Genomic DNA, 24,509 nt, shown 5'->3' on the forward strand with positions numbered 1-24,509 from the left:
AATTTAGCTTTATCGTTGTGAAAAACGATATAAGGATAATTTGTGTGTTGTAAAAAATAATATCGTTGTGATCGTTGTGAAAAATAATATAAAAAATAATATTTGAGGATCCAATTATTTTAATGTTCCGTTTAATTTTATGTTTTGACTGTACAAAATCATCGATGGAAAGAAATCTTATGTGACAATGTTTTGTTTTATTGTTTGCTTATTTTCCATTCAAATCATGACCGCAGTTTTGTTATTTCCACCTGGTCGGGACAACCACCGCTCAAGAGCATTGTTTTCGTTTCGTGTTGTCGATGCAATATTTTTTTTTGTTTTGTTGAAGGGAAGAAGGGGGAGAAAGGTACGATAAAACTTAACAGAAAAACAAGAACATCTAATATCATCTAGAATCGTTTAAAACGTAAATATCTGACAGGGTCAATAATAGGTTCTCTCTTCCAGGGTTGGTGGATAATAGATTTGCTCTCATATTTAACTTTGGCCTCTCATTGCAACGGATCATCCGGATCATCCGCACACAGTGAATTTCTCTAATTGCTATACACAGTTACCCATATATATATATATATGTATGTATGTAGACGTGTCTATCTCTAATAAACGTTAGAACTTTACAATCGCGATATTTGGGGCGCAATCCTCTTTCTCTCTCTCTCTCTCGCACTCTTCTCACACACGCGCGCTCCCGCCGCTATCATTTTATGATAATAACCTTGTAATGAGCCAACAAACAGTCCCGCCGCACGATGATCACTAACGGAAGTCGGCAATCCTCCCGTTTCACTTCACTCTTTCACTCTCAGTTTTGCTCTCGATTGACGACGCGCTCGCACACACACACATGTGATTAGACTATGTACAATCTTGGCCGGTATTGGCCACCGTTACGGTTGATCTGCTAGGAGAAGCTCTGATCGAGGTGGTTCTGGCCGGCGGCGTCAAAGTCTTCCTCCTCGGAGGCCTTCTTGACGCAGTCCCGGATAGCTTGCAGGATGATGGCGACCCGGCGGTCGAGGGCGACCATGTGGGGTTCCCACAGGACCGGTACGATCGGGTCGTTGGCCATCGAGTCGCGCAGTTGCTCCGACAGGGATTTGGGCCCGTTGTGGAAGAGCAGCAGGGTCTCCAGGGTGGTCGATCGGATGAGGCAGCACTGCAGGAGGGGTGCCAGGATGGAGAGTTCATCGTGGAAGGGTCGCCCGAAGCCTCGACCGTGGTCCAGATGAATCGGGAACGTGTCGTTGCCGAAGATCTTGAACGTTTCGTAGTGGTGACGGTCCATGTTGCCGGTGAGAAAGTCGAACACGGACATGTCCATCAGGTCTAGGAGGCGCCTGTCCTCGTCGTACGGGGGAATGTCCCGCACCATGGCGCAGTAGTCCGGGTCGGTTTCCCACTGGGCCTTCCTGCGCTTGTGGTATGATCGTCGCCACGGGTGACGCCACACCTTGCGCTGGGTGTCCGCCTGGGTTGGGAGGAACGCCGCGAAGGATCCCTCCAGCGTGTCCGGGCTGCCGCAGATCGCGTGCGACGTATCACAATAGTAGGAACACTTGCCGTGGAAGCACTTGTTGCGTGCCGGCGAGATGAAGAACGTCTTCAGCAGGTTGTCGTCGCACACCCGCTCGATCTCGGTGGTAATGTTAAGAATTCGGCCGGTGACGGGCATTGCTCGCCGGAAGCCCATGATCCGGTCGAGGTGGAAGGCCGCGATCTCGGCGTTGTGTCGTTCGTAGTCGGTAAAGTAGAAATGGTTAGGCAGCGTTTGCTGCTCTCGGGGGAAGCGCATCGGCTTGAACAGTGCATGAATATCGTTTGGATATTCAATGATCAGCTTGATCTGGGTGCCGCCCTCCTTCTGCACGACGTGCTTGATCGGCATGCTCACCATGTCCTGTATCACGGCATCGACGAGCTTGTCGCTCTTGGCGTACAACTCGTTCTTGGTAATGGACAGTTGGAATCGCTCCAAATTGGTCGCATTTGGACTCACTCGAAGGTCAAGCATCTCCGCCAGCGTCGGATTCTCGTCGTCACTTTGATCTTCCTTCACAACAATCCGTTCGTAAAATTGCGGATTTCGCCGGTTCTTCGGTGCTACCACCAGCGCCGTCAAGTCCTTGAACCGATCGTGCGGTGGCGCCGTGGTCACCTGTTTGCTCGGGTAGCCCGCCCCCGAGGTGTCAGTCCGACCGCGCGTGTGTGGATTCGTCGTCAGGTACTCCTTCGACCCGGACGCATTACTTTTGGCAAGATATTTCCGGTGGAACTCGTTGTAGATCCCACTCTTGTCGTCTTCACTCGCGAACCGCACACGCCCGTGCGATGGAATAAATTCCCCCCGGGACACTCCCAGGTCCATCTGCAGGTCGATCACCAGCAGCAGCGTGAAGAGCACCAGCGAGGCGCCGAAGCCTAGCGCCAGCCGCTCCTTCAACTTCTTCGACCGTATCCAGTACATCCTGTCGCCGCAAACACCGATCACCGAATGATCCCTGAACGCGATCACGATCACGCTAACCTTCGCCAAACCCTTATCACTTCCCTTCGCAGATCACTGCCCTCTTCGCCTCGAAAACATCTTCTAATCTGGAAAGTTTTTCGCGCACACTCACTCACTATCACTGACCGCGCGCTTCACTTATGCTGTTTATGCACTTTGGTTCCACCGAACTCAGCACATTTCACTCAGCACTTGTTTTGGATCCTTCACTACTCAGGCAAACCAAAACATTGCCACGCCACGATTCGTGCTGAGCTGTCATCCGAGACACTCTTCAGCCACGACACCGTCTCTCCCGTCACGTGGCCAACAAACTAACAAAACTTTAATTTTCCGACAAGACTCGGCCAGATCAACGCGGGCACACTTGCGAAATCGGACGGTTCTCGGCGCGCACTAGTTCGGCGCAATTTTTGTGATAAGATTAAGCTCAACGCGGTATCTGCGGGAGATTACTCTCGCTCTCCGAGCGATTCTCGCTCGCTCGCTCGCTCTCCCGAACCGGCTTCTCCAACACTTTCACGCTCGTCGCCGTCGACGTTCAGAACCAGCGAGCTGCTGTTGAGACGAGACTTGGCGCACAATGGGCTCGAATCAAACAACCGATGATCATTTACATAATCTGCACCCGAGAGGGTGCTCGTCTCGCGAAACGAGGTTATGTGCACGGTATCTTCTTTAGCGTTTCTTTTGTTTTGCTCGCGCGCGCGCGCGATCTTGTTTCGTGTGGGCTCCGGTTCGCGCGGACTCCGAATCGATACTGACGAGCTGCTGCTGCGAGAGCAGATTAATGCCCCGGGGGTAATTGTTCCACCTTTCCTTTTCGGCGTCGTCGACGTCGTCTTCAGCGCTTGGCCTTCCCCCAGTTTCGGTGGTTGTTTTTTTCTTCTGTTGTGTCTTCTTTTCGCCTTTCCTCCTCGTTGTTGTGCGTTAAGTCGCTTCGTCGTCACTGACAGCTGTGCCGAAGTTGAGTCGGGTTGGCGCTACGCGTTCGGTGTGTGTGCGTGTGAGAGAGCTGCAACAGGTGTCAATTTTTTGCGTTCTTCTTTCAGTGTGGTCGCTTTCCGCGTTCCGTTGCCTGTGACAATGTCCCGGGAAGATGCGGCGATCGGGCGTTGCTCGCGAAGATCATGATTCTTTCTACCGAAACGCGCTGTGTGTGTGTGCCTGGCTTTTGTTTTGACTACCGTTGACGAACCAGAAAGCGGGACAGAGAGATGGGAAGGAATTCCAGCTACCTATTGGAGCATCCCCAAAGTCGACCTGGAAGTAGAACGGAAAGAGATAGAAAATGAGGCGTTAAAATTGGTAATTCATGCTTTAACTTAGTTAGCTTAGCATAGTTGGACGCAGAACTGAGCGAAAGACGAGAGTGGAAGTTTTTTTCCTCCGTTTATGCTGATGTTGATGTTTTTTTTTTCGTGGTTTATTACTCGAGTAAACATTGGTGTGGCCTAGTTGCCGGGCGGTCGACCGCGGGGTTCTAATTGACTTTATGGTGTATGATGGGAGGTACACCGCCTCGGGAGTTTTTTTTCTCACAAGCTGTGTAGGTGAAAATAGAAAGCGGCTTTTGATTTATTCGTTTGGGTGTTTGATTTAGAATATTTTATTGCTACCTATTTCTACATAAAATTTTCAAAAGGTCCTATCTGCATTAAAAAAAAAGACTCATATGTTGTTTTGAAAGATTACTCTAGATTTGTAGTTTGCGGAATGATTCTTCAATTTGGAATAATTTGTGATGCCTTGTCATTTAGTATAACCAAAAATGCTTTGCTTAATTTTTTTTTTAAATAATTAGAAAACCCTAAGATTTTTCCTTTAAACATTTAAGAGCATGTAAACAAACAGGATATGCTCATTTCGAAGCTGTCGTGCTATCTTGTCGCACGTTGCTTTTTGACGTTCCAAGAAAAAATGCGTTTTAACAAAACATGAGCACGGAATGTAAACAACAACAAACACCTATTGTTTGTTTGACCATTCTGTGCATTGTCCTGAATTTTGGTTGAATTTGGTTACCGGAGTCCCAAGTTATAGTTACAAATGTTTACGGTAGTCGGGCATGTACGTGTGTCAAACGCGTTCTGACCTGAAACCCTTTGGCCAGTTGTCGCACTTACAGCCATTGTCAGTATGTGTCAAGAAATAATGCACGGAGTTTTTTTTTTCGGTTTTCATTGAATGTGAGCTGCAAAAAATTGCGTTCTTACCTCAATTTGGCCCAAAATGCACATGCGACAAGATAGCACGACAGCGACGATATGTAAAACTTGGATTTTTTGCAAAATAGATTTCAAATTCATAATTTAAAGCAATTTAGCTATTTTATCTGGCCTGCGACAGATTTTGGAGATTTTATCATAAAATATTCTATATATAAATATATAAATATAAGTAATAGATATTAAGTAAGAAACATTATTTTATGATTTTGCAATTAAATTTTGCTGTTCTAACGTAGGGTAGGGTAGTCATCAATGAGACACTTTTGGTTTTTAAACTTCAACGATTTTTGTATTTTTATCATTAGCATGTTTTAAAGAGCTTTTTGTTGCATTTTCTTTCTTTTAATGTGTTCTAACACTGACCAAAATATGAGATCGATCCTACCTCTACAGCCAGAGTTATTCAACTGTCTCATTGTAGACGCACTTGGCAGGAACAATGAGACAGCTGGGGAACAATGAGACACTCTATGAAAATCAATAGTTTGCTGGTAAAATATCATGTTTTGTATTGTTCCATTGCAGATGACTTGCTTTGAACATTTTCAAGCAATTTTGTCAACATGAAACTTCAAATAACAACAGTTATACTAAAAAGTATTTAAATTTTGTAAAATCCATATATTTTACCAAATAACTTTATATTTTTGATTAAATGAAGTTCAAGCCAAAATTCACTTCCAATTCATGTTTTGAAAGATTTCCATCGATTTTGAAAAGTTTATTGAAGAAAAATCAAAGTGTCTCATTGTTACCCATGGGCTGAAAAGAGTGGGGAACAATGAGACAGCCCTGGATTCTGGGTATATTTTAAATTTTGGCCAAACCTAATGAAAGGACATTGTAGCCCAACTACTGCCCTGTGAAATGACGAAAGAAATTTGGAGAAATATTAGTTTTTGTGTTAATGGCAGTCTATGAGTGAAAATGTAATTTTTAGTCATAACTTTACAAGGGAGCGTCCATAACCAAAGCCTTTATCATGGCAGACGTGTATCTAGTAGACACACCTTTCCCCCAAATATGAGCCTGATTGGTTGAAACTACGTCTTGTGAGAGCCATTTTATCATTGTTCCCCGTGTCTCATTGATGACTGCTCTACCCTATTTATAATTTCAGTTTTGCTTTTGAACAATTCTCTACGAAATCGGTCTTTTTTTGAATTTTAATTTTTGTATTTTTTAATCCAACTGAAACTTTTTTGGTGCCTTCGTTATGCTCAAAGAAGCCAATTTGCATCATTAGTTTGTCCATATAGTTTTTCATACAAATTTGGCAGCTGTCCATACAAAAAAGATGCATGAAAATTCAAAATTCTGTATCTTTTGAAGGAATTTTCTAATCGATTTGGTGTCTTCGGTAAAGTTGTAGGGATGGATGCGGACTACACTGAAAAAAGTGATACACGGTAAAAAAATGGTGATTTTTAATTTAACTTTTTGTCACTAAAACTTGATTTGCAAAAAACACTATTTTTTTTATTTTTTGATATGTTTTAGGGGACATAAAATGCCAACTTTTCAGAAATTTTGATATATTTGTCGCAAAAAAATTTCAACTTAATTTTTCGATGTAAAATCAAAATTGCAATCAAAAAGTACTTTAGTGAAATTTTCATAAAGTGTACCGTTTTCAAGTTAAGGACATTTTTAGGTAACTTTTTTTCAGAATAGCCGCAGTTTTTAATTTTTTTAAATAAGTGCACATGTTCGCCCACTTTTAAAAAAATATTTTGAAAAGCTGAGAAAATTCTTTATATTTTGCTTTTTGAACTTTGTTGATACGACCCTCAGTTGCTGAGATATTGCCATGCAAAGGTTTTAAAACATGAAAATTAATGATTTCCAAGTCTCATCAACAAGCCACCATTTTTTGACGTAGATATCTCAGCAGGTCCGATTTACAATGTTAAAAAATGAAACATTTGTAACATTTTCCGATCTTTTCGAAAACAATATTTGCAAAAAAAAAAATAAATCAAGACTAACAGTTCCATAGGGTCAAATATTAAATATTACGCCCTTTTAAAATGTTAGTCCTGATTTAAAAATTTTTAAAATATAGTTTTCGAAAAAATCGCAAAATTTCACGAATGTTTAATATTTTGCCATTGAAAATCGGACCATTAGTTGCTGAGATATCGACATTAGAAAACGGTGGGTTGTTTGGGTGAGACTTAGAAAACATCAATTTTCCTGTATTTAAACCTTTGCATGGCAATATCTCAGCAACTAAAGGTCGTATCAACAAAATTCCAGTAAGCAAAATATAGAGAATTTTCTCAGCTTTTCAGAAGTGGGCACTAATTTAAAAAAAAAAGAAAAACTGCGACTATTTTCAAAAAAGTTACCTAATAATGGCTTTCACTTAAAACGGTGCACTTTATCAAAATTTCACCTAAGTACTTTTTCTATGCAAATTTGATTTTACATCGAAAAATGTAGTTGAAAATTTTTTGCGACCAATATTTCCATCTTTTGAAAAAAAAATCAGTATTGATTCAAAAAATCATAACCCGGACAAAGATTTTTTGAACAACCTGGAAATTTCTGAAAAGTTGACATTTGTTGTCCTCTAAAGAATATCAAAAAAAGAAAAAAATAGTGTGTTTTGGCAAATCAAGTTTTAGTGACAAAAGTTAAATAAAAAATCACCAAAATTTGTTTTACCGTGTATCATTTTTTTCCACAACTTTGCCGAAGATACCAAATCGATCAAAAAATTCTTTCAAAAGATACAGATTTTAGAATTTTCATGCATCATTTTTGTATGGAAAAAACGAAAAAACGAAACTATTGGCACTACGCCCCCCGGGGCATGGCCTTCCTCTAACGTGGGATTTCTGCTCCAGCGCCTCTGACGAGACAGGAGAAACCGGGACCGACGTTTTACTTCACCATCCGATAGAAGCTCAGTGGATAAGGCGGGAATCGAACCCGCGTCTCATAGCATCATCGGGATCGGCAGCCGAAGCCACTACCCCTGCGCCACGAGACCCATATGGACAGCTGCCAAATTTGTATGGAAAAATATATGGACAAACTAATGATGCAAAATGGCTTCTTTGGGCATACCAAGGGCACCAAAAAAGTTTCAGTCGGATTAAAAAATACAAAAATTAAAATTCTTTAAAAAAGACCGATTTCGTAGAGAAAATTGCCCATGGAAGATAAATGTTTGTTTTGTAGTACTCTATATTTTTTGTAGGTGCAGTTTAATCAAAGTGATCGAATATATTTATAACTAAATTTTAGCAAGCCCGAAAAACTTAAAGGTTTGCCGATACAGCTTCATATTAAGTAGGAAAAACGGAATCGACGTAACACCTTATAATGTGGCCCTCTTAAACCTTGCGGTTTCGTCAACGGATCCACAGGCGTGTATCGTTCTTTTTGCGACAAGACTCCGCCTCCCGGGTCTCCTAAGTGTGAAGGTATGGGCACGGGGAGAGGGCACCGAATACCTATATTTACACTTAGAATTTTTTGCGTCCGCCCCGGGATTCGAACCTGCAACCTCTGGATTGTGAGTCCAGTGCGCGGTCCGATTGATCCACACAGGCAGACATATGATGTCGATGCCTCTGTAATCTCTTGTACTAAGCTTGCTAGTTATCCTATCTAGTTAATACATGAGAGTACAGAGGCATCAAAGTGTTGATATTGTTCAACTCAATATTGTTTCAATTCGCATTTGAATAACCCATGTTTACGCTATGTCTCGGTTACGACCCATAAAATAATTTACCTAGCTGTTATGAACATCTAAATAAATAAAATAGTGCAAACAGCTCTTTACAAGCCCACCTGACTCATCAAAACAACCCTCTATTGAGTTGAGTAAGGGGGAGAATCTTCCACCTGTTCCAGCACCGACCAAAGGTAAACATCGATAAGTGAGTTTTCCCACCATAAGCCACCCATAACGTCACACACATTTGCCTCCAGTACCCGTATGCATATTTATGATTTTGTAAACAAATAACCCCTATACTTGGGCTGCCGTTTAGTGCCTTCATGCTGCGGTTCGAATCCATTTGCAGCGATTTTTTTTTCTCACCAGCAGCCGTCATGAAAAAAAAGTGGAGATGCAAAACATAATCAACCCATAAAAAAGCCCTCCCTCCCTCCCTTCTTTTTTTTGTGCTGTGCTGTTGCCTATTGCACTAGTGACCCACTAAATCGAAGGCGCGAAAACAACAATAGTGCTGATTTGCGTGAAAACGTTTGTTTTCGGATAAATAGAAGCAACAACAACAGAAAAAGTTAAAAAAAAACGGTTGAACTCTATTGCGATTGCCGATTGAAGTAGAGATTACCACGATCATGATTCGATTGCAGTTTTCCCATGGAAATGGAAACAGTGATAGGCTAGCCGCGAGAGAGAGATTAGGGAGGAAAAAGAAGGGCCCGATTGAACAACAATAATGGGGGAAAGGTAACAAAACAAGAGCGTGCGTACCGAGCCGGCCGAAATTCAAATTTTCCCATCCTCATTAAGATTAAGCCGCCTTCTCCTTCATCGTCGGTATTGGACCTAGATCGGCGAATCGAACAGATAAAAGGGCTTAACTGGGACTAGGGGAGGAGGTGGGGTGGAATAGGTCTCTTATTATTTTTTTTAGAAAAAGGAAATAAAAATAACATTTTGAGTAGAGCATCTAATTTTCCGTAAAAAACATAATTCCAGTTTCCAGAGAAATTTTGCACATTGCCCGGGTATTCCCGAAATTCATCAGAAATATTTTTTCACACTTGATTTAATTCGATTCAATTAACTGTTCTCATTGAACTTTTCAGCTCTTCTGAAAAATGTATATCAAGATTTACCTAAGACAATCTTAGTATCTTAAATATTCAAAACTGGGAACAGGTTTTCCTAATTTGTGGCCAACAGAAAAAACGATATTATGGGTTGAATATATACTATCAAATTTTTGTTAAGCTTTCAAAAGAAAAAAATGTTGTTATATCATTTGAAAAAATAACCATTTCTCGCCAAGGGCAAAATCGATTTTTCATTCTTAGAATTTGTTTACAATTTTCCCGGGGTTATAAATTTCCCGGAAAACGGGAAGTTTTGAACAAATTTCCAGGGAAATCTCGGAAATTCTCGGGAAATTTTAAAATGACCGAAAATTATTCTCATTCTGCTTCTGCTTTTTTTCAACAAAATTGTATATAACAGCAACTTTAATAGTCATCATGAGTATGATGATCAATTAATGGCTTGACTGTTTATGAATCATACAACATAAAGTATATATATTAATTTTCTAGTTTGATATGCTGACTTTAAATCGTACCAAATCAAAAATACTATTTTTTTATTGAGAAGTATCATTTTTTAAATCAAATTGTTTGAACACTGTGGAACATCCATGCTCATCAACCTTACAATTGTTTTAAAACTTATCTCTGTGACCAGTTCGGTAGAATATGTTGAATAATAACATTGACAAATAAAGTTGATTATTAAAAATCATAAAACAAATATGTTTTTCATGGCAAATTACATTTCCCAGAACAAGGCTTACCGGTTTAGCTTATGATTAAACAGATAATTATCAAGTTACCCTAAAAATTTAACTTCTCAAGCTATTTTTCTGAAATACTATTGCATGAAGTCACAACTCAAAGTTTCCAAATATTTAAAGCGATTTTTTTTTAAATGTGTTCGCATTCTTTGGGTAACTTTTCATATGGTAAAGAAGTTGTTTTTTCAAATGATTTTTTTTAATGATTTCTTATATGGTTTTGTTACTGGGTTCACTTAATCTTAATCTTAATCATAATCATAATCATTCATTCCATAATAAAGTAATTTTAGTGGCCCAGCAAAATAGCACGATTTATTCCCAGTTGAGAATGCTTCAGAAATAAATATTATCTGGAATAAATATTGAAATTAAATTTAAAGACGAGTGGATTAGTACAATATGAACAGAAGATTGGAATGAATAAAACCAAGTTAGGTTCTGCCATTGAGTTTTTTTTTGTAATTTTTCAAAACTTTGATGCCAAAAAGATTTATATTTATAAATTTCCTGGGGAACTGGGAATAATTTTTATTCGGGATATCCCGGGAATTCCCAGGATTTTTTTACCGGGACGAGAAATTGGACGCTCTAACCATGACCAATCAGGATGAAAATTGAGCTGGTATCATTGAAAGTTTGAAACTTTGAAATAAGTGCAACAAGAATTAGTTTAATTCAATGTTTTCATGAAATATCTGCTTGAAGTGAAGTCTAGTGCTATCATGGACATTAAATTGATTGAAGAATGATGTTCATTTATTGCTTAATTTAACACCAATTCATTGTAATGAAGACTCGTTTAACGGAAGTGATTATTTAAGCTCAAACCCAAGTAACATAAACCATTCTATAAATGGAATTATAAAATAAGCAAAATAAATGTTTTTGTGATATATCAGAAGTGCTTATAAAATGCTACGTAATAACTTTTGAAAAAATGCTCCAAATATGTTAAAGCATTGAGTTTTAAATCAATTTCATAATTCTGGAGCATCGGTTCAGTTTACTCACTGTCCAAATAATTTGATACAAAAATAGTAATTCTAAGCAAAAAAAAAAACAAACCTAAAGATCATTTTTAATTTATTGAACAACTTGAAGAAGAATCATTAAATTACAAGACATTTTTTTTGAAGCTGTACGACTTTTAACAAGCAGTCAATCCGTTCATAGATTCTTACACTTATTTTGACTGCGAAAATTATTCGTATAAGCAAGTCTTGTGCAAAATATTATTGAGATCCTTTTTTTTCAATAATTTTCAAATTTCCAATTTTAAAAATTGTAGGATTAAATCAAGGATTTTTTCAACAAAATGGGTACAGATTTGACAGGCATGAAAAACAAAATTGACGTTTGATTTAATAAAAGTCATTTATTTAACTATGCCAGTATTATTTATTGCAACTAGTGCAGCTTGTAAATTCATTGTTATTGGCGAGTATTTTCCAATATTTCATCATTATTTAATTACTGGTAATTGGGGTGACAAAAAAATAATCTTTAGAGATACCCCCTGGTTTAATTCTTCAGGCAATAATCTCTGCCAATTTTGAACCAAATCGGTTAAGGTTAATCTTTTGAGAAAAACATCGTGTCAATATTTTTCTGCCAGGTGGCCAAGAGTAAGATTCTTGTAGGGAATTGCATTTCCTACAACTCTGTCTACGGGTGCAAGAAGATCCATGTTGTTGATGATTTTAATTCGCAATGCGATTAAAAAAATTAGCTTACACTTGAAAGTATATAAGGAGTATAGGGGAACAGCATCTAATTCCAGCGTGCCTCTAATGTTGGCAGGTCGGAACTTTGACATTTAATTAAAGCTAGTTACCCTAGTAACATTTTTAAACTTACAGGTTTTATCATGGTTCTGAAAACCCTCATACGGCCTAAATAGGCTTTTATGGCCTAGTTAAAACCTAAAATGTTACTAGGGTAAAAGCGTTTTCAACTGAAATCGAGTGATAAATAGCTCAACAAGAAGTGAGCAGGCAAGTTTTTATAAGAGGTTTTGCAAAATTAGTTGTTTAAATTGTGAAAATCAGCAAATTCGATGGAGTTAGGAGCGAGTGCTAAACCTGCCAAACATACGAGAATTTCCCCTATAAGAAGTATATAGGAAAATATTTTTGCTTTCTGATAAAATCATCAAAAATCACGTCAACCCTTCCGCAAAGTTTAATTTCCTACAAGAATCTCGCACTTGCTTACGATAAGTTTACTGATAAATTACAATCTACCGAAATACATTACAGCAATTGAAAAATAATGTAAGCTTGTTTACACACATAACAAACCCAAGTAACATTTTTTCCAGGAGTTCTACAAGAGCTCTTCAATATAGCTCCAGCATAGCAGTTTGGACCGCGGTAGGATAAAATTCTCTTCAAAACTTCTTCAGGAGTTTGGAAGAGTCTTGAAGAGAGTTTTATCCTACCGCGGTCCAAACTGCTATGCTGTAGCTATCTTGAAGAGCTCTTGTAGAACTCCTGGAAAAAAAATGTTACTTGGGAACTCTCAATACTCAATATGTCCAGTTTAGGAAAATTTAAATTTTAGTTTAATTTCAGAAAGCTTTGACAGCTTTTTATGCCCTTATTAATAAAGTTAAGCGAAAATCATACGAAAAATTCCAGTTCCAGTTCCAGTAAATAATCGCTGAAAACTGACCTCAGAGTGTGGTGTGTAATTTCTAAGGTAACTTTGAGTAAACATCTTATAAAACCTGCACTCTACTGGAACGTTCAGTAAGGTTATCGCTAAGCTTATGTAAAAATTTGTATAAAGAGCTGCCATAGTTTTCTGAAATTTCAGCAAATTTCAGTAAATTTAAATTAATTTGTCAATTATCGAAGAATTCATTATAATATTGTTTATTCTTTTTCCTATCTACGGTCCCAAATTGAATATTTGTAGAAAGCCTTTGAGTTCCCCATTTAATTCAAAATTTAAAAGTAAACTTTCTACAACGAAAATATTTTCAATTTAAAAGGTATTTTGGCCAGATTTATTTTAATTTACGCATCAAAATTGTTTTCAACGCATTCAATTTTTATTTTCGAGTCTGGCAGAAAAAAAAAACAGAACAAGTTATCGCTCGGAAAATGGACTGACACCTACTGAATTACTCATAATTTGCCGAAGTTCGTCATTTTATTCTGACGAGCAATAGGTTGCTCTGTTCTCGGCAGAATTTTGCTGAAATTTGGCAAAAAACTGAGTGTAAATGGTTGACATTTTTTTAAAATTTATTTGTTTTTATTTTTCAGAAAGTATTTTTTTTAACAAGCCTCAAATTTATTTGTAATTTATTTTAATTTTATTGGTGCATTTGACGTAAGATCCCGGGCAGACGGTAATAACAAAATTTATAATATTTCAATAACAAATCCTGTTAAAATAACAAAAAGTGTTATTATTTTATCCTGAAGTTCAATTCAAGAAGAAAAAATAATAACAGTTTCTGATAAAATAACAAAATTTGGTATTGAAGTGATATTATATTGAAAATGTTTAATAACACGCTTATAAGAGGAAATGTTATATATTTCAAAAACTCTCCTAATAACAAAATTTGTTATTCGTTCGGTATACTGACTTAGAAATAAAATTACCATAAATCGCACAAATGGAAAAGTTTCTAAGTGTCCATAACACAATCTGTTATTATTTTTTATTTTGTTAAATATGTTTAGATCTTTGGGATAATTTTGTCTAATTTCGTCGGGGTCATTATTTTGGCCATGAAATGGGGTCCTGATGCATATTCATCAAAAACTTATGAACATTCATCATTTTCTGTGGTAAAATTATTCATTTTTTTTGACACAAAATCTGTCACCATTTCCTGATGAATATTACCATCATTTTTTTTCTGTGTTGCAAAGCAATTATCAACATTCAATGCAATTTATTTTAAAGCATCACTTAGGTAACTTTATTGCAGTATAGTTTACAATGCTTTTCAATGTTCTCGTTAAACTTCGAAATATCACCTGCTATCCAAATCTTACCCCATATCACCCTCTCCATCACAAGAGTCAGATTGATAGCATGGAAACTAGGTCCCACTCAATCGATTCGAAAAAAAAAAACTTCCCAAAATGGTGAAATTGTTTTTGCACACGAGCAATACTCGCACACACGTACCGCAACACTTGTTCATCAGAAATGAAGATAAATACCAATCATCTAATTGATTCCCTTTTTCCAATCCGTTTTTTCGCAAACCTCGAAGAGGCCAGCCCCGGAACAAAAACAAACCCCCCTGCTGGTGCTACTGCTGAAGGTTGATCCGCTGGAGGCAAGTGGCCGCGGCCGCCACTTCAAGTTCCCGCTAAGCCTGAAGAGTGAGATTCGATACAGATGTTAATGTAAATTATCGCGGCTCTCTGGCGTTGACCCACTCCTCGAAGGCGGCTCCCGGCACCTCCGTCAGCACACGTGACCAGTAGAGCATTAAACCTCCCCCCCCCCCTCTACTGCTTCTTTTCAGTAGTCACCCAACGGAAACAAGGAAAAGTACCCAACAGATACAGCATATACTGTTAACAGATAATCGCCATAATCTGCATGTGAAGAGATCCATGGCAAATAAATTTTGAAAATTTATATAAAAATAAAAAAAAATAAAAAAAATAGGAAATAAGCATTATTATATAAATAAATTACAAATATCGATTGAAACATAATTTAAAAAAAACTTTTTGCAGTTTCACCTGGAACAATCCACGTGTGAGACTTTTAAAAAATGAACGCAATTTTCAACCCTCTATTTCCTCTCCGGCTTAATGTCCAGCGTTCGACAATGTCCGCACGGGAAATGCATTCCACGAGGTGCGTGGGTGGTATTTCCATACCCTGGGGGCGGGTGGTCAGCCGGGTTGGGCTGCCCACGGCCATTGTGTGCCATTGAATGAATTGGGAAGAGTGGCGCGAGATAATGCGGAAGTAATTTGTTGCTGGCTTTTTACTTTGTTTTTTTCTTTATTGCACTCGCTTCGAATGGGCGAGGGGTATTTGCTTGACAGGGAAAATAAAAGCACTGCACTTCATTTGCACTGATTGTGCTTTTACGTGGGGATTAATTAACGCAGCCCTCCAGACGTGATGAATGTGAATGGCATTTTTCGACTGGTTTGAGTATTTGGGATTGCTGTTATACGGATAGTTATTGTTTAAATATCATTACAAAAACAGTTATCTTGAAATGTTACACCCACAATGCAGAGTCTAGAGTCGTACCACTCTTTACTTCAAAACTGATTTTCCGTTCGATTTGGTGTCTTCGGCAAAGTTGCAGAAATCAGAAAATTTCACATAAGTTTCATTTGTTGCATTGTAAATCGATCCAATAGTTGCTGAGTTATTGTTAAAAAATTTGACATTTGACTTTGTTTTGTTCAAATTCAGAGAACATCATTATATTGTATGTTTTCCTATGGCCGTTTTACCTCAACACCGAAACTCAATGTCTGAAGAGCAAATCTACAGCTAATTTTTAGGAAATTTTCTAATCATTTCGAAAAATATATGTTCCGAGAAGGTTAGCTTGGTCATGACAGGTAAAATCCTTTATCGCCTTTTTCTCTCTAAAATCGACTTAATTCAACCAAATCGTGTTAAATTTTCAATGCTTTCACCAAAAAAAGTAGAAGATTATACTCAAATTTGTTCCCAAAATACCGTCATTTTTCGAAAATACTCAAATTTTCGAAACATGCAATATGAATACTAAACGAAGCGAAATTGTGTATGCTTTTTGACTCCATCAAAGTATTAAAATATTAAACATTTCACAAAATATCGTAATTTTTCGAAACTACTAAAATTTTCAAAACATGTCATTTGGGTATCAAACGAAACGAACTTTTGTATGCGTTTTAATTCGTTAGAGTTTTTTTAATACTTAAATTATCACAAAATTCCGTATTTTTCGATGATACTAAAATTTTCGGAACATACAATAAGAATATCAAACGAAGCGAAATTTGTTATGCTTTTTCACTTCACTAGACTAACTACTAAAAATTTTACATAATATTGTAATTTTTCGAAAATATATCTAATTTCGCTTTGTTTGATAGCTATTTGGGTAATTCTCCACCAACTCACACGAAATCGGAAAAAGTTGCCCCGACCCCTCTTCGATTTTCGTGAAACTTTGCTCTAAGTTGTAATTTTGGTCCCTGATCACGAACCCGAAGTCCATTTTTCGATATATCGTGACGCTGGGGTGGTACGACTCCTTTCATTTTTCTGGTTTTTTACTAAGACACGTTTTTCAGTGATTTGTAGCTCGCAACCGTGGTGTCAAAAGGACTTTTGTGTAAAATTAGACGCCCGATTTGAGGGCGTACTCAAAATTCCGAAAAAAACGTATTTTTCACCAAAAAAAGTTCAAAAATAGTTTTAAAATCGCTGCCATTTCCCGTTACTCAACTGTCAAAAATCGTGAGACATGTCATATTATGGGAAATTTAATGTTCTTTTCGAATCTGAAATAACCCAGAAGGGTCATTTTTTCATTTAGAACAAAATTTTTCAAAAAAAAATTACGTGTTTTTTCTAACTTTGCAGGGTTACATTTTAGAGTGTATCAATTTTCTACAAAGTTTTTAGCAGACAAAAACAAAAAAAATGATATAAGACTTAAAGGGTTTGCATGTATTCTTCACGAGTTATCAGAATTTTACAAAAAAGTTTTATGAAAAAGTTTTTTCATCCCCAAAAACTCAATCGTTTGCTTTTGAAATTATTATTTTTTAAATGTTCTGCTAATTTTGCATAAGAATGACCTCTTGGACGATTGTTGTGGCTTGTGCACTGCTTGTATGTAGGGATTTTTCGAAAAAAAAAAAAACAAACACTGAAAAAAACCAATTCTCGATATCGTGAATTAAATTCACGAATGCGAGAACCACGAAGGAATATATTCACGTTTATGGTGCAAATGCACCATACTCATGAATAAATTCCTTCGTGGTTCTCACATTCGTGAACTTAATTCACGGTTACGAGAATTGATTTTTTTCTGTGAACCGGATACACTCACTCACCACAAAAATATTTTTTTTGAAAAAAAAAAAAATCTGATATGATTTTCCATACAAATTTGGCAGCTGTCTATACAAAAATGATTTATGAAAATTCAATAATCTGTATCTTTTGAAGATATTTTTTAATCGATTTGGTGTCTTCAGCAAAGTAGGAGGACTACTCTGAAAAAATGATACATGGTTAAAAAAATGGTGATTTCGAATTAAACTTTTTGTCACTAAAACTAGATTTGCAAAAAACACTATTTTTATTATTTTTGGTTTTTGATAAATTTTAGGGAACATCAAATGCCAACTTTTCAGAAATTGTCAGGTTGTGCAAAAAATCTTTAAACGAGTTATGAATTATTGAATCAATAATAATTTTGAAAAAATCGTTGGTCGCCAAAAATTTTCAACTTCATTTTTCGATGTTAAATCAATTATGCTATCAAAAAGTACTCTAGTAAAATTTTGATAAAGTGCATCGTTTTCAAGTTAAATCCATTTTTAGGTAACTTTTTTGAAAATAATCGCAATTTTACCTTTTTTTTTTAATTTTTGATTAGTGCACATGTTTGCCCACTTTTGAAAAAATATTTGAGAAAAGCTGGGAAAATTCTCTACATTTTGCTTTTTTGAACTGTGTTGATACGACCTTAAGTTGTTGAGATATTGGCATGCAAAGGTTTAAAAACAGGATAACTGATGTTTTCTCACCCAAACAACCCACCATTTTCTAACGTTGATATCTCAGCAACTAATGCTGAAATATGAAACATTCGTGAAATTTTCCGATCTTTTCGAAAACTATATTTTCAAAATTTTCAATCAAGACTAACATTTCAAAAAGGCCCAACATTAAATATTACGTCCTTTTGAAATGTTAGTCTTGATTTGAAAATTTTGAAAATATTGTTATAGAAAATTATATGGACAAACTAATGATGCAAAATGGCTTCTTTGGGCATACCGAAGGCACCAAAAAAGTTTCAGCCTGATTAACCCTCTACAACCTAACCCCGCCTTTAGACGGGCTTCGATCTTAAAAATCGCCAGAAATCAATTTTACAACCGATTTTTGATCTTTAAAAAGCATTGGAAAGAAGAACTCTTAAAATTTTAGAAAATTTCAGGGTTGGAAGTTAAACTTGTTTTATGTGACTTTGCCAATGTTTTTAAAAATTTCATTTTTTTAGGGGTCAACTTTGGCAGTGTTTTTTACTAACATTTCCTATATTTTCAGTAAAAAGAAGTATGCAGTGTCCCAGGCTATGCCTCTACGCATTTTTTGCAATTTAAATGATGATGGTGCGATTCTATAGTAGAAAATGTGAAAAACCTGCAAAAAATTGATAAAGTGACTGTAAAAACATGAAAAATTTAGATAGGTAAAATGTAATTATATTAGGTGGTAGAGTAAGCCAAATACTACCAAAAACAAACATAAACTAAAAAAGATAAATACAAATTAAAATTCTAAAAATGAAACAAGAAAAACATAAACAAGAAAAGTAAAGTTTTTCGTAGAACAAAAGCTGCTCAAAATGACCTCCTGAACAAGGGAAAAATAAATATCTCCGAAAAAAAAATTTGGCAGTAGAGGGTTAAAAAATCAAAAAATAAATAGAATGATCGAAATCTGAGAGAATGCTTTACTTTCGAAAAAAACGGTATTTTGTGAAAATTTAGGTAAAGCTTCTCAATTTTCACACCTCACTGAGGCTAGGCTATAAAATCACTCGAAAAATGAACTTCTTAAATACACCTCCTAGATAAACCTTCACGTATCGACTCAGAATCAAATTCTGAACAAATGTCTGTGGGGATATATGTGGACATGATTTTTTTTCCACACGATTATCTATAACTTGCTGAACCGATTTTGGCCGGATTTGCCTGTATTAATTATGTTACATCATTTTGTATCGACAACGATTTACACGAACTTTTTACTGAAATAAACAACTCATAAGACATTGTTTACTAAGACTAGGGCGACAGCATGCAATTCCATCGTGCACCTAATGTTGGCATATCAGCACTTTTAAATTCAATTACAGCTCCCCTTTTCTCCTTTATTTTGGAAAAAAATGAAAAAATCAAATAAAAAAGATATAAATAATAAAATTAAAAAAAAAACTCTTAAACTAAATTGTAAATATGACCTAAAATACAACATGAATGTGAGGAAGGCACCATCCACCTTAAGGTGGATTAAGTAACGTTTTTTTGCTTTGATTTCATATTAGAAATGCAACATAGCAGTTTAATGATTACTTAAAAAAGTATTTTACCAACCAATTCTCCACCGAAGTATGCAGTTTATGTTTTCATAATACCCCCCTAAAGTTTGCTCTCGAGAGCGTTTCCTCGTTTATGAGAACGGAGCAACTATTTCGATTATATGTACCTTCTTCCCGCAAGTACCCATAAAGAGTTGGCTCTTACCTCAATGCAAGAGCAAACATGCGCACACTTTGCTATAAATTGAGGCATCTTCAGTGTCGGATTAAATAACAACCGAGAGGATCGTTAAGGAGCCACCACCCCCACCCACCCCTTCACGATATAGTCAACACAGTAGTTAGGTTGTTAATAAGAGGCTTTTCCTGACCGGGCCAAGCCGGGTCTACCACGTGTGTGTGCGATACAGAACCGCCACAACCATTCACGGGTTGTGGACCTTTAAGATCTGCCCCCTGAACCGTGAATAAGCGCCTCTTGACCGGTTTTGTGTGGGCTCCGATGATAGCTAATAACATAATGACTGTCTATGTCGGTTTGTGTGTGTTTGTATATCTATTTGGTGAAGTGCAAATCCACTTAGCGAGTTTGGCAAGACTGGCTGAACGGCAACGCGGTGGTCCACACTGCGCTCTTCAGGAGGTTCTTCAAAGAGCGGAAACTTCTGTGAACTGTTGAACTCGGGCTTGGCCGCAGCGATTACCTGCCCGCGGGCCAGAAGCCCGGTAATGACAATTGATGGGTTAATTGAATGAGTTTAAAGCAGCTCTCGCTCGATTTTGCAAAATTGGCGCAATTCAACCAAGTCTGCGGGGCAACACGGTTATTTGCTTGGGTGGTTCTGAAGCGTGGCACTCAGTTGGGTGAAGAGGGCAATTTTGCAAACAGTAAATGATTCTACTAACCACTTTCTACTGAGTGTACCGCCAAACTCAATCGACACACGAGAGTGCATTAATTCTGCAAACAGACTTGGTTGGAAATTGGCAGCATCAACAGTGTATATACAGTGAGTGGTGACCTGAATGCAACAGCCATGCACAGCAACAGCTTCTGCTCAGTTGACCAGGTCGAGCTTTGTGTTTTGATTGTGGCGAATTGATTCGCTTCCCGGAAGGCTAGCGAGGTTCGAGACACAATGGTCGGAAGTTGACCTGAAAGCTTCAACCCCGCAGTTTTACCGATGGACAAATGAACCATTGATTGATTTGTTTGTGGTCTAGTGAAATTCGTCGATGGTTTCACGGTTAAGGTTGAGATGTTAATTAGTTTTAAATAAATTCCATACCATTGAAAACAAATGGTTGGGCTGTGGCTTAGAAATCTCAGAACGGAAATTTAAATTTCTCGAAATGGTCTCAGTTGACTCCAAATCGGCCTATAAACATGGCTCTGAATCAGAATTATAAAAAATCTAAATATCGTAAATTAAAAAAAGACCACCTATCGAATTCATTAAGAAATTCTAAGAATTCATCATTAAATCTAAGCAGCTAAGGAGTCATACTTTTAAAATACCCAGAGAATTTTGAAAAGCCAGACAAGGGCTTCCATAAGAATTTATTACTCAGCAGTTCCATTTGAAAGAGCCTAAACCGAAAAAAGTTCTCCGATCGGGCCCAAATTTTTTCTGGGGGTCTTGACCAAAATAATTAGACCTGTATTTTTTTGTTCGGCCATTAGGGTGACCTACATCGTGCTAGGGTGATTCAAAAAATGGCAATTTTCGTAACCTCTTTTTTCGAAAAATCATAGTTGCGTCTTTCAATTACGAAAATTTTGATACCCAAACATAGGTCATCGCTGGAATTTTAAAGTTATCGCAGTTTTAGTGAAAAAAGTTGATTATTTGCTGATTTCGTCATTTGAAATTTTCCGAAGAACCCGATAAAAATATTTTCAGACATAGGCTCTTTGGTCCAGACACGGTCAAAATGCCATTTTAAGTTTTGACGCGACTTTTTGAAATATTAAGCTAGATTTTTGAAACTTCTTGCTATTTTTCCCAAATAACTAAACTCATCACCATTCTTTTGCGTGTAAAACAGCTAAAATCGGATGAAATGGCACGGAGATATGATATTTTTTAAAAAAGAGGTTTTTGCGAAAAATGACGAAAATTGCCATTTTTTAAACCACCCTAGCACGATGTAGGTCACCCTAATGGCCAAAAAAAATACGGGTCCAATTATTTTGGCCAAAGAACCCTTAGAATAATTTTGAGCACGATCGGAGAACTTTTTTCGGTTTAGGCTCTTTTAAAATGGAATTGCTGAATATTTCATCCTTTTGATATGTTTGTTTTGATTTGAAAAAAAAAAAATTAAAATTTTGTTTTCGAATAATTGGAAATTTTCACGAATATTTTATATTTTAATATTGAAAATCGGACCATAAGTTGCTGAGATACTGACATTAGAAAAAGGTGGGTTGTTTGGATGAGACATAGAAAACATCAATTTTCCTGTTTTAAAAGATTTGTATGGCAATATCTCAGCAACTATGGTTCATATCAACTAAGTTCTAAAAGGAAATATACAGAATTGTCTCAGCTTTAAAAAATATCTTTTTCAAAAGTGGGCAAACATGGGTACTAACTTTAAAAATGAATTACCTAAAATTAACTGGGTTATTCTCTACCAACTCACATGAAATCGGGAAAAAATGCCCCGACCCCTCTTCAATTTGCGTGAAACTTTGTCCTAAATTGTAAGTTTTGTCCCTGAACACGAATCCGAGGTACGTTTTCTGATATCTCGTGACGGAGGGGCGGTACGACCCGTTCCATTTTTGAACATGCGAAAAAAGAGGTGTTTTTCAATAATTTGCAGCCTGAAACGGTGATAAGATAGAAATTTGGTGTCGAAGGGACTTTTATGTAAAATTAGACGCCTGATTTAATGGCGAACTCAGAATTCCGAAAAACACTAAACAAGTTTTAAAAACTCTACCATTTTCCGTTGTTCGACTGTAAAACTTTTTGGAACATGTCATTTTAAGGGAAATTTTATATACTTTTCAAATCTACATTGACTCAGAAGGGTCATTTTTTCATTTAGAACAAAATTTTTCATTTTAAATTTTCTTGTTTTTTCTAACTTTGCAGGGTTATTTTTAAGACCGGCCCGTGGCTTAATGGCTACGACTCCCGCCTCATAAGCGGAAGGTTCCGGGTTCGATTCCCGACCGGTCTCCTTGAAATTATTCGACTATAATTGAACTTTGAATATGAACAAAAAAACGCATGGAATCAGGTGGGATTCTAACTCACACCTTTGGATTGGTAGTCAGATGCTCTAGCCACTCTGCCACCGAGGGGTTGACACCTCTTGAGTGAATTAATCCGTAGTGGTGAAATAATGTCACAAGGTCATTTTACTATATAATACTACAATCCCTTCACCAACGATTTCCCTACTCACACTACACACCATATTCAATAAATAAGTCGAAGTGGTTGGTACGGTATGTCCTCACTTCTTCTTCTTCCCCTGATGATTCCATGAAATGTGGGTTCCGTTCATAGAATCTGTCTCTTGCGGTTAATGCAACGCAGTAGGCCGGGCCGCTTTAGTGAGTGTAATACATTCGGGGGTTCTCGAAAGTACTGCAATCATTAATAATGACAAGAAAGAACTTGAGGCGTAATCTAACCATAAGTTCTTCCCGAATGCTTTCTTCGGACTGGCTGCGCTTGTGTTCGATTAGATTAGATTAGATTAGATTAGATTTTTAAGAGTGTAATAATGTTCTACAAAGTTGTAGAACAAAAAAAAAAGATATTAAAACATAAGAGGTTTGCTTACAAACATCTCGTTTTATCGCGATTTAAAAAAAAAAGTTTTGAAAAAGTTAGTCGTCGTTGATCATTTCTAGGGCTAGTGATTTTTCACGGCAAAAAAAATCGAAATCACGCGACATACCAATTACAAAACATTGAAAGTTCGCGGCAATTTCACGGTTATCTAAAAACTGCTTAAAATAAGCATTAAAATGTATTCTTTTAGCAAAATAAAAACGAAAACGAAGCACGTCTGAACCTCTAATTCATCATAATTAGAATGCTTCAAATAAGTACAAGAAAGGGTTTTAGCTTTCCTTAATTTCAACAATAGAAAATTTTTAGTTTGTTTGTAAAGTTCAAGCGAAACTTCATCAAAAGCAGTTTTACAGTTATTGATAAATTAAAGAAAAAAATATAATACATTGCAGAATGGTTTAGAAAATATTTGTATTATTTTACTAATCAGCTGTATTAAAACACATCAACTACATCCAAAATATTCAAATGCAATTTGTTCATCTTTGTTTAATATCGTTAGTTGAATAGAGAAACCATTTGTATTTTTTTAAATACAATATTATTAATATTTTCAAAAAAATAGTGGTGGATCTGATATGAAAACTTTTTTATTTGTAAACTGCTTTTAAAATGCTTGAATTAAAAAAAACATTAAATGCATTGAGTAGCGATTTATCAATTGATTATGTGAAATTTCGCAGCATATCACGGTATTTACCAACTTCACGGCCAGGCTCGAATTTTACAGGTTACACGGCTTCCGTGAAATTGCGAAAAATCAACAAACAAAGAGAAACGCAAAAAGTAACTTTTTCAAAACTTTTTTTTTTTTTTTCGTAAAATCGTGATAACTCGAGATGTTTATAAGCAAACCCGTTATGTTTATATCTCAAAATTTTTGTAATTGTCTGCTCTACAACTTTGCAGAATATTATTACACTCTAAAAAAAACCCTGCAAAATTAGAAAAAAACACAAAATTTAAAAATGAAAAATTTTGTTCTAAATGAAAAAATGACCCTTCTGAGTCAATGTAGATTCGAAAAGTACACTAAATTTCCCTTTAAATGACATGTTACAAAAATGTAACGAAAAATGGCAGTGTTTTCGAAACTTTTTTAAGTGTTTTTTTCGATGA

General features: G+C 36.6%; 1 protein-coding gene across 2 annotated transcripts in view; it reads right to left on the reverse strand.

Moving 5' to 3' along the window:
• Window positions 1-320: 320 nt before the first annotated feature.
• The window catches only part of LOC6049808 (extracellular serine/threonine protein CG31145), an 82,481-nt gene continuing 58,292 nt past the window's right edge, over window positions 321-24,509 (reverse strand). For both annotated transcript variants that reach the window (XM_038261768.1, XM_038261769.1), the window contains one exon: window positions 321-3,775. In XM_038261768.1, coding sequence (XP_038117696.1) covers window positions 908-2,470 — 1,563 coding nt within the window. In that variant the 5' untranslated portion in view covers window positions 2,471-3,775 and the 3' untranslated portion in view covers window positions 321-907. The remainder of the gene's footprint in view (window positions 3,776-24,509) is intronic.

Source organism: Culex quinquefasciatus, chromosome 3 (assembly GCF_015732765.1).
Source record: "Culex quinquefasciatus strain JHB chromosome 3, VPISU_Cqui_1.0_pri_paternal, whole genome shotgun sequence".
Taxonomy (NCBI): domain Eukaryota; kingdom Metazoa; phylum Arthropoda; class Insecta; order Diptera; family Culicidae; genus Culex; species Culex quinquefasciatus.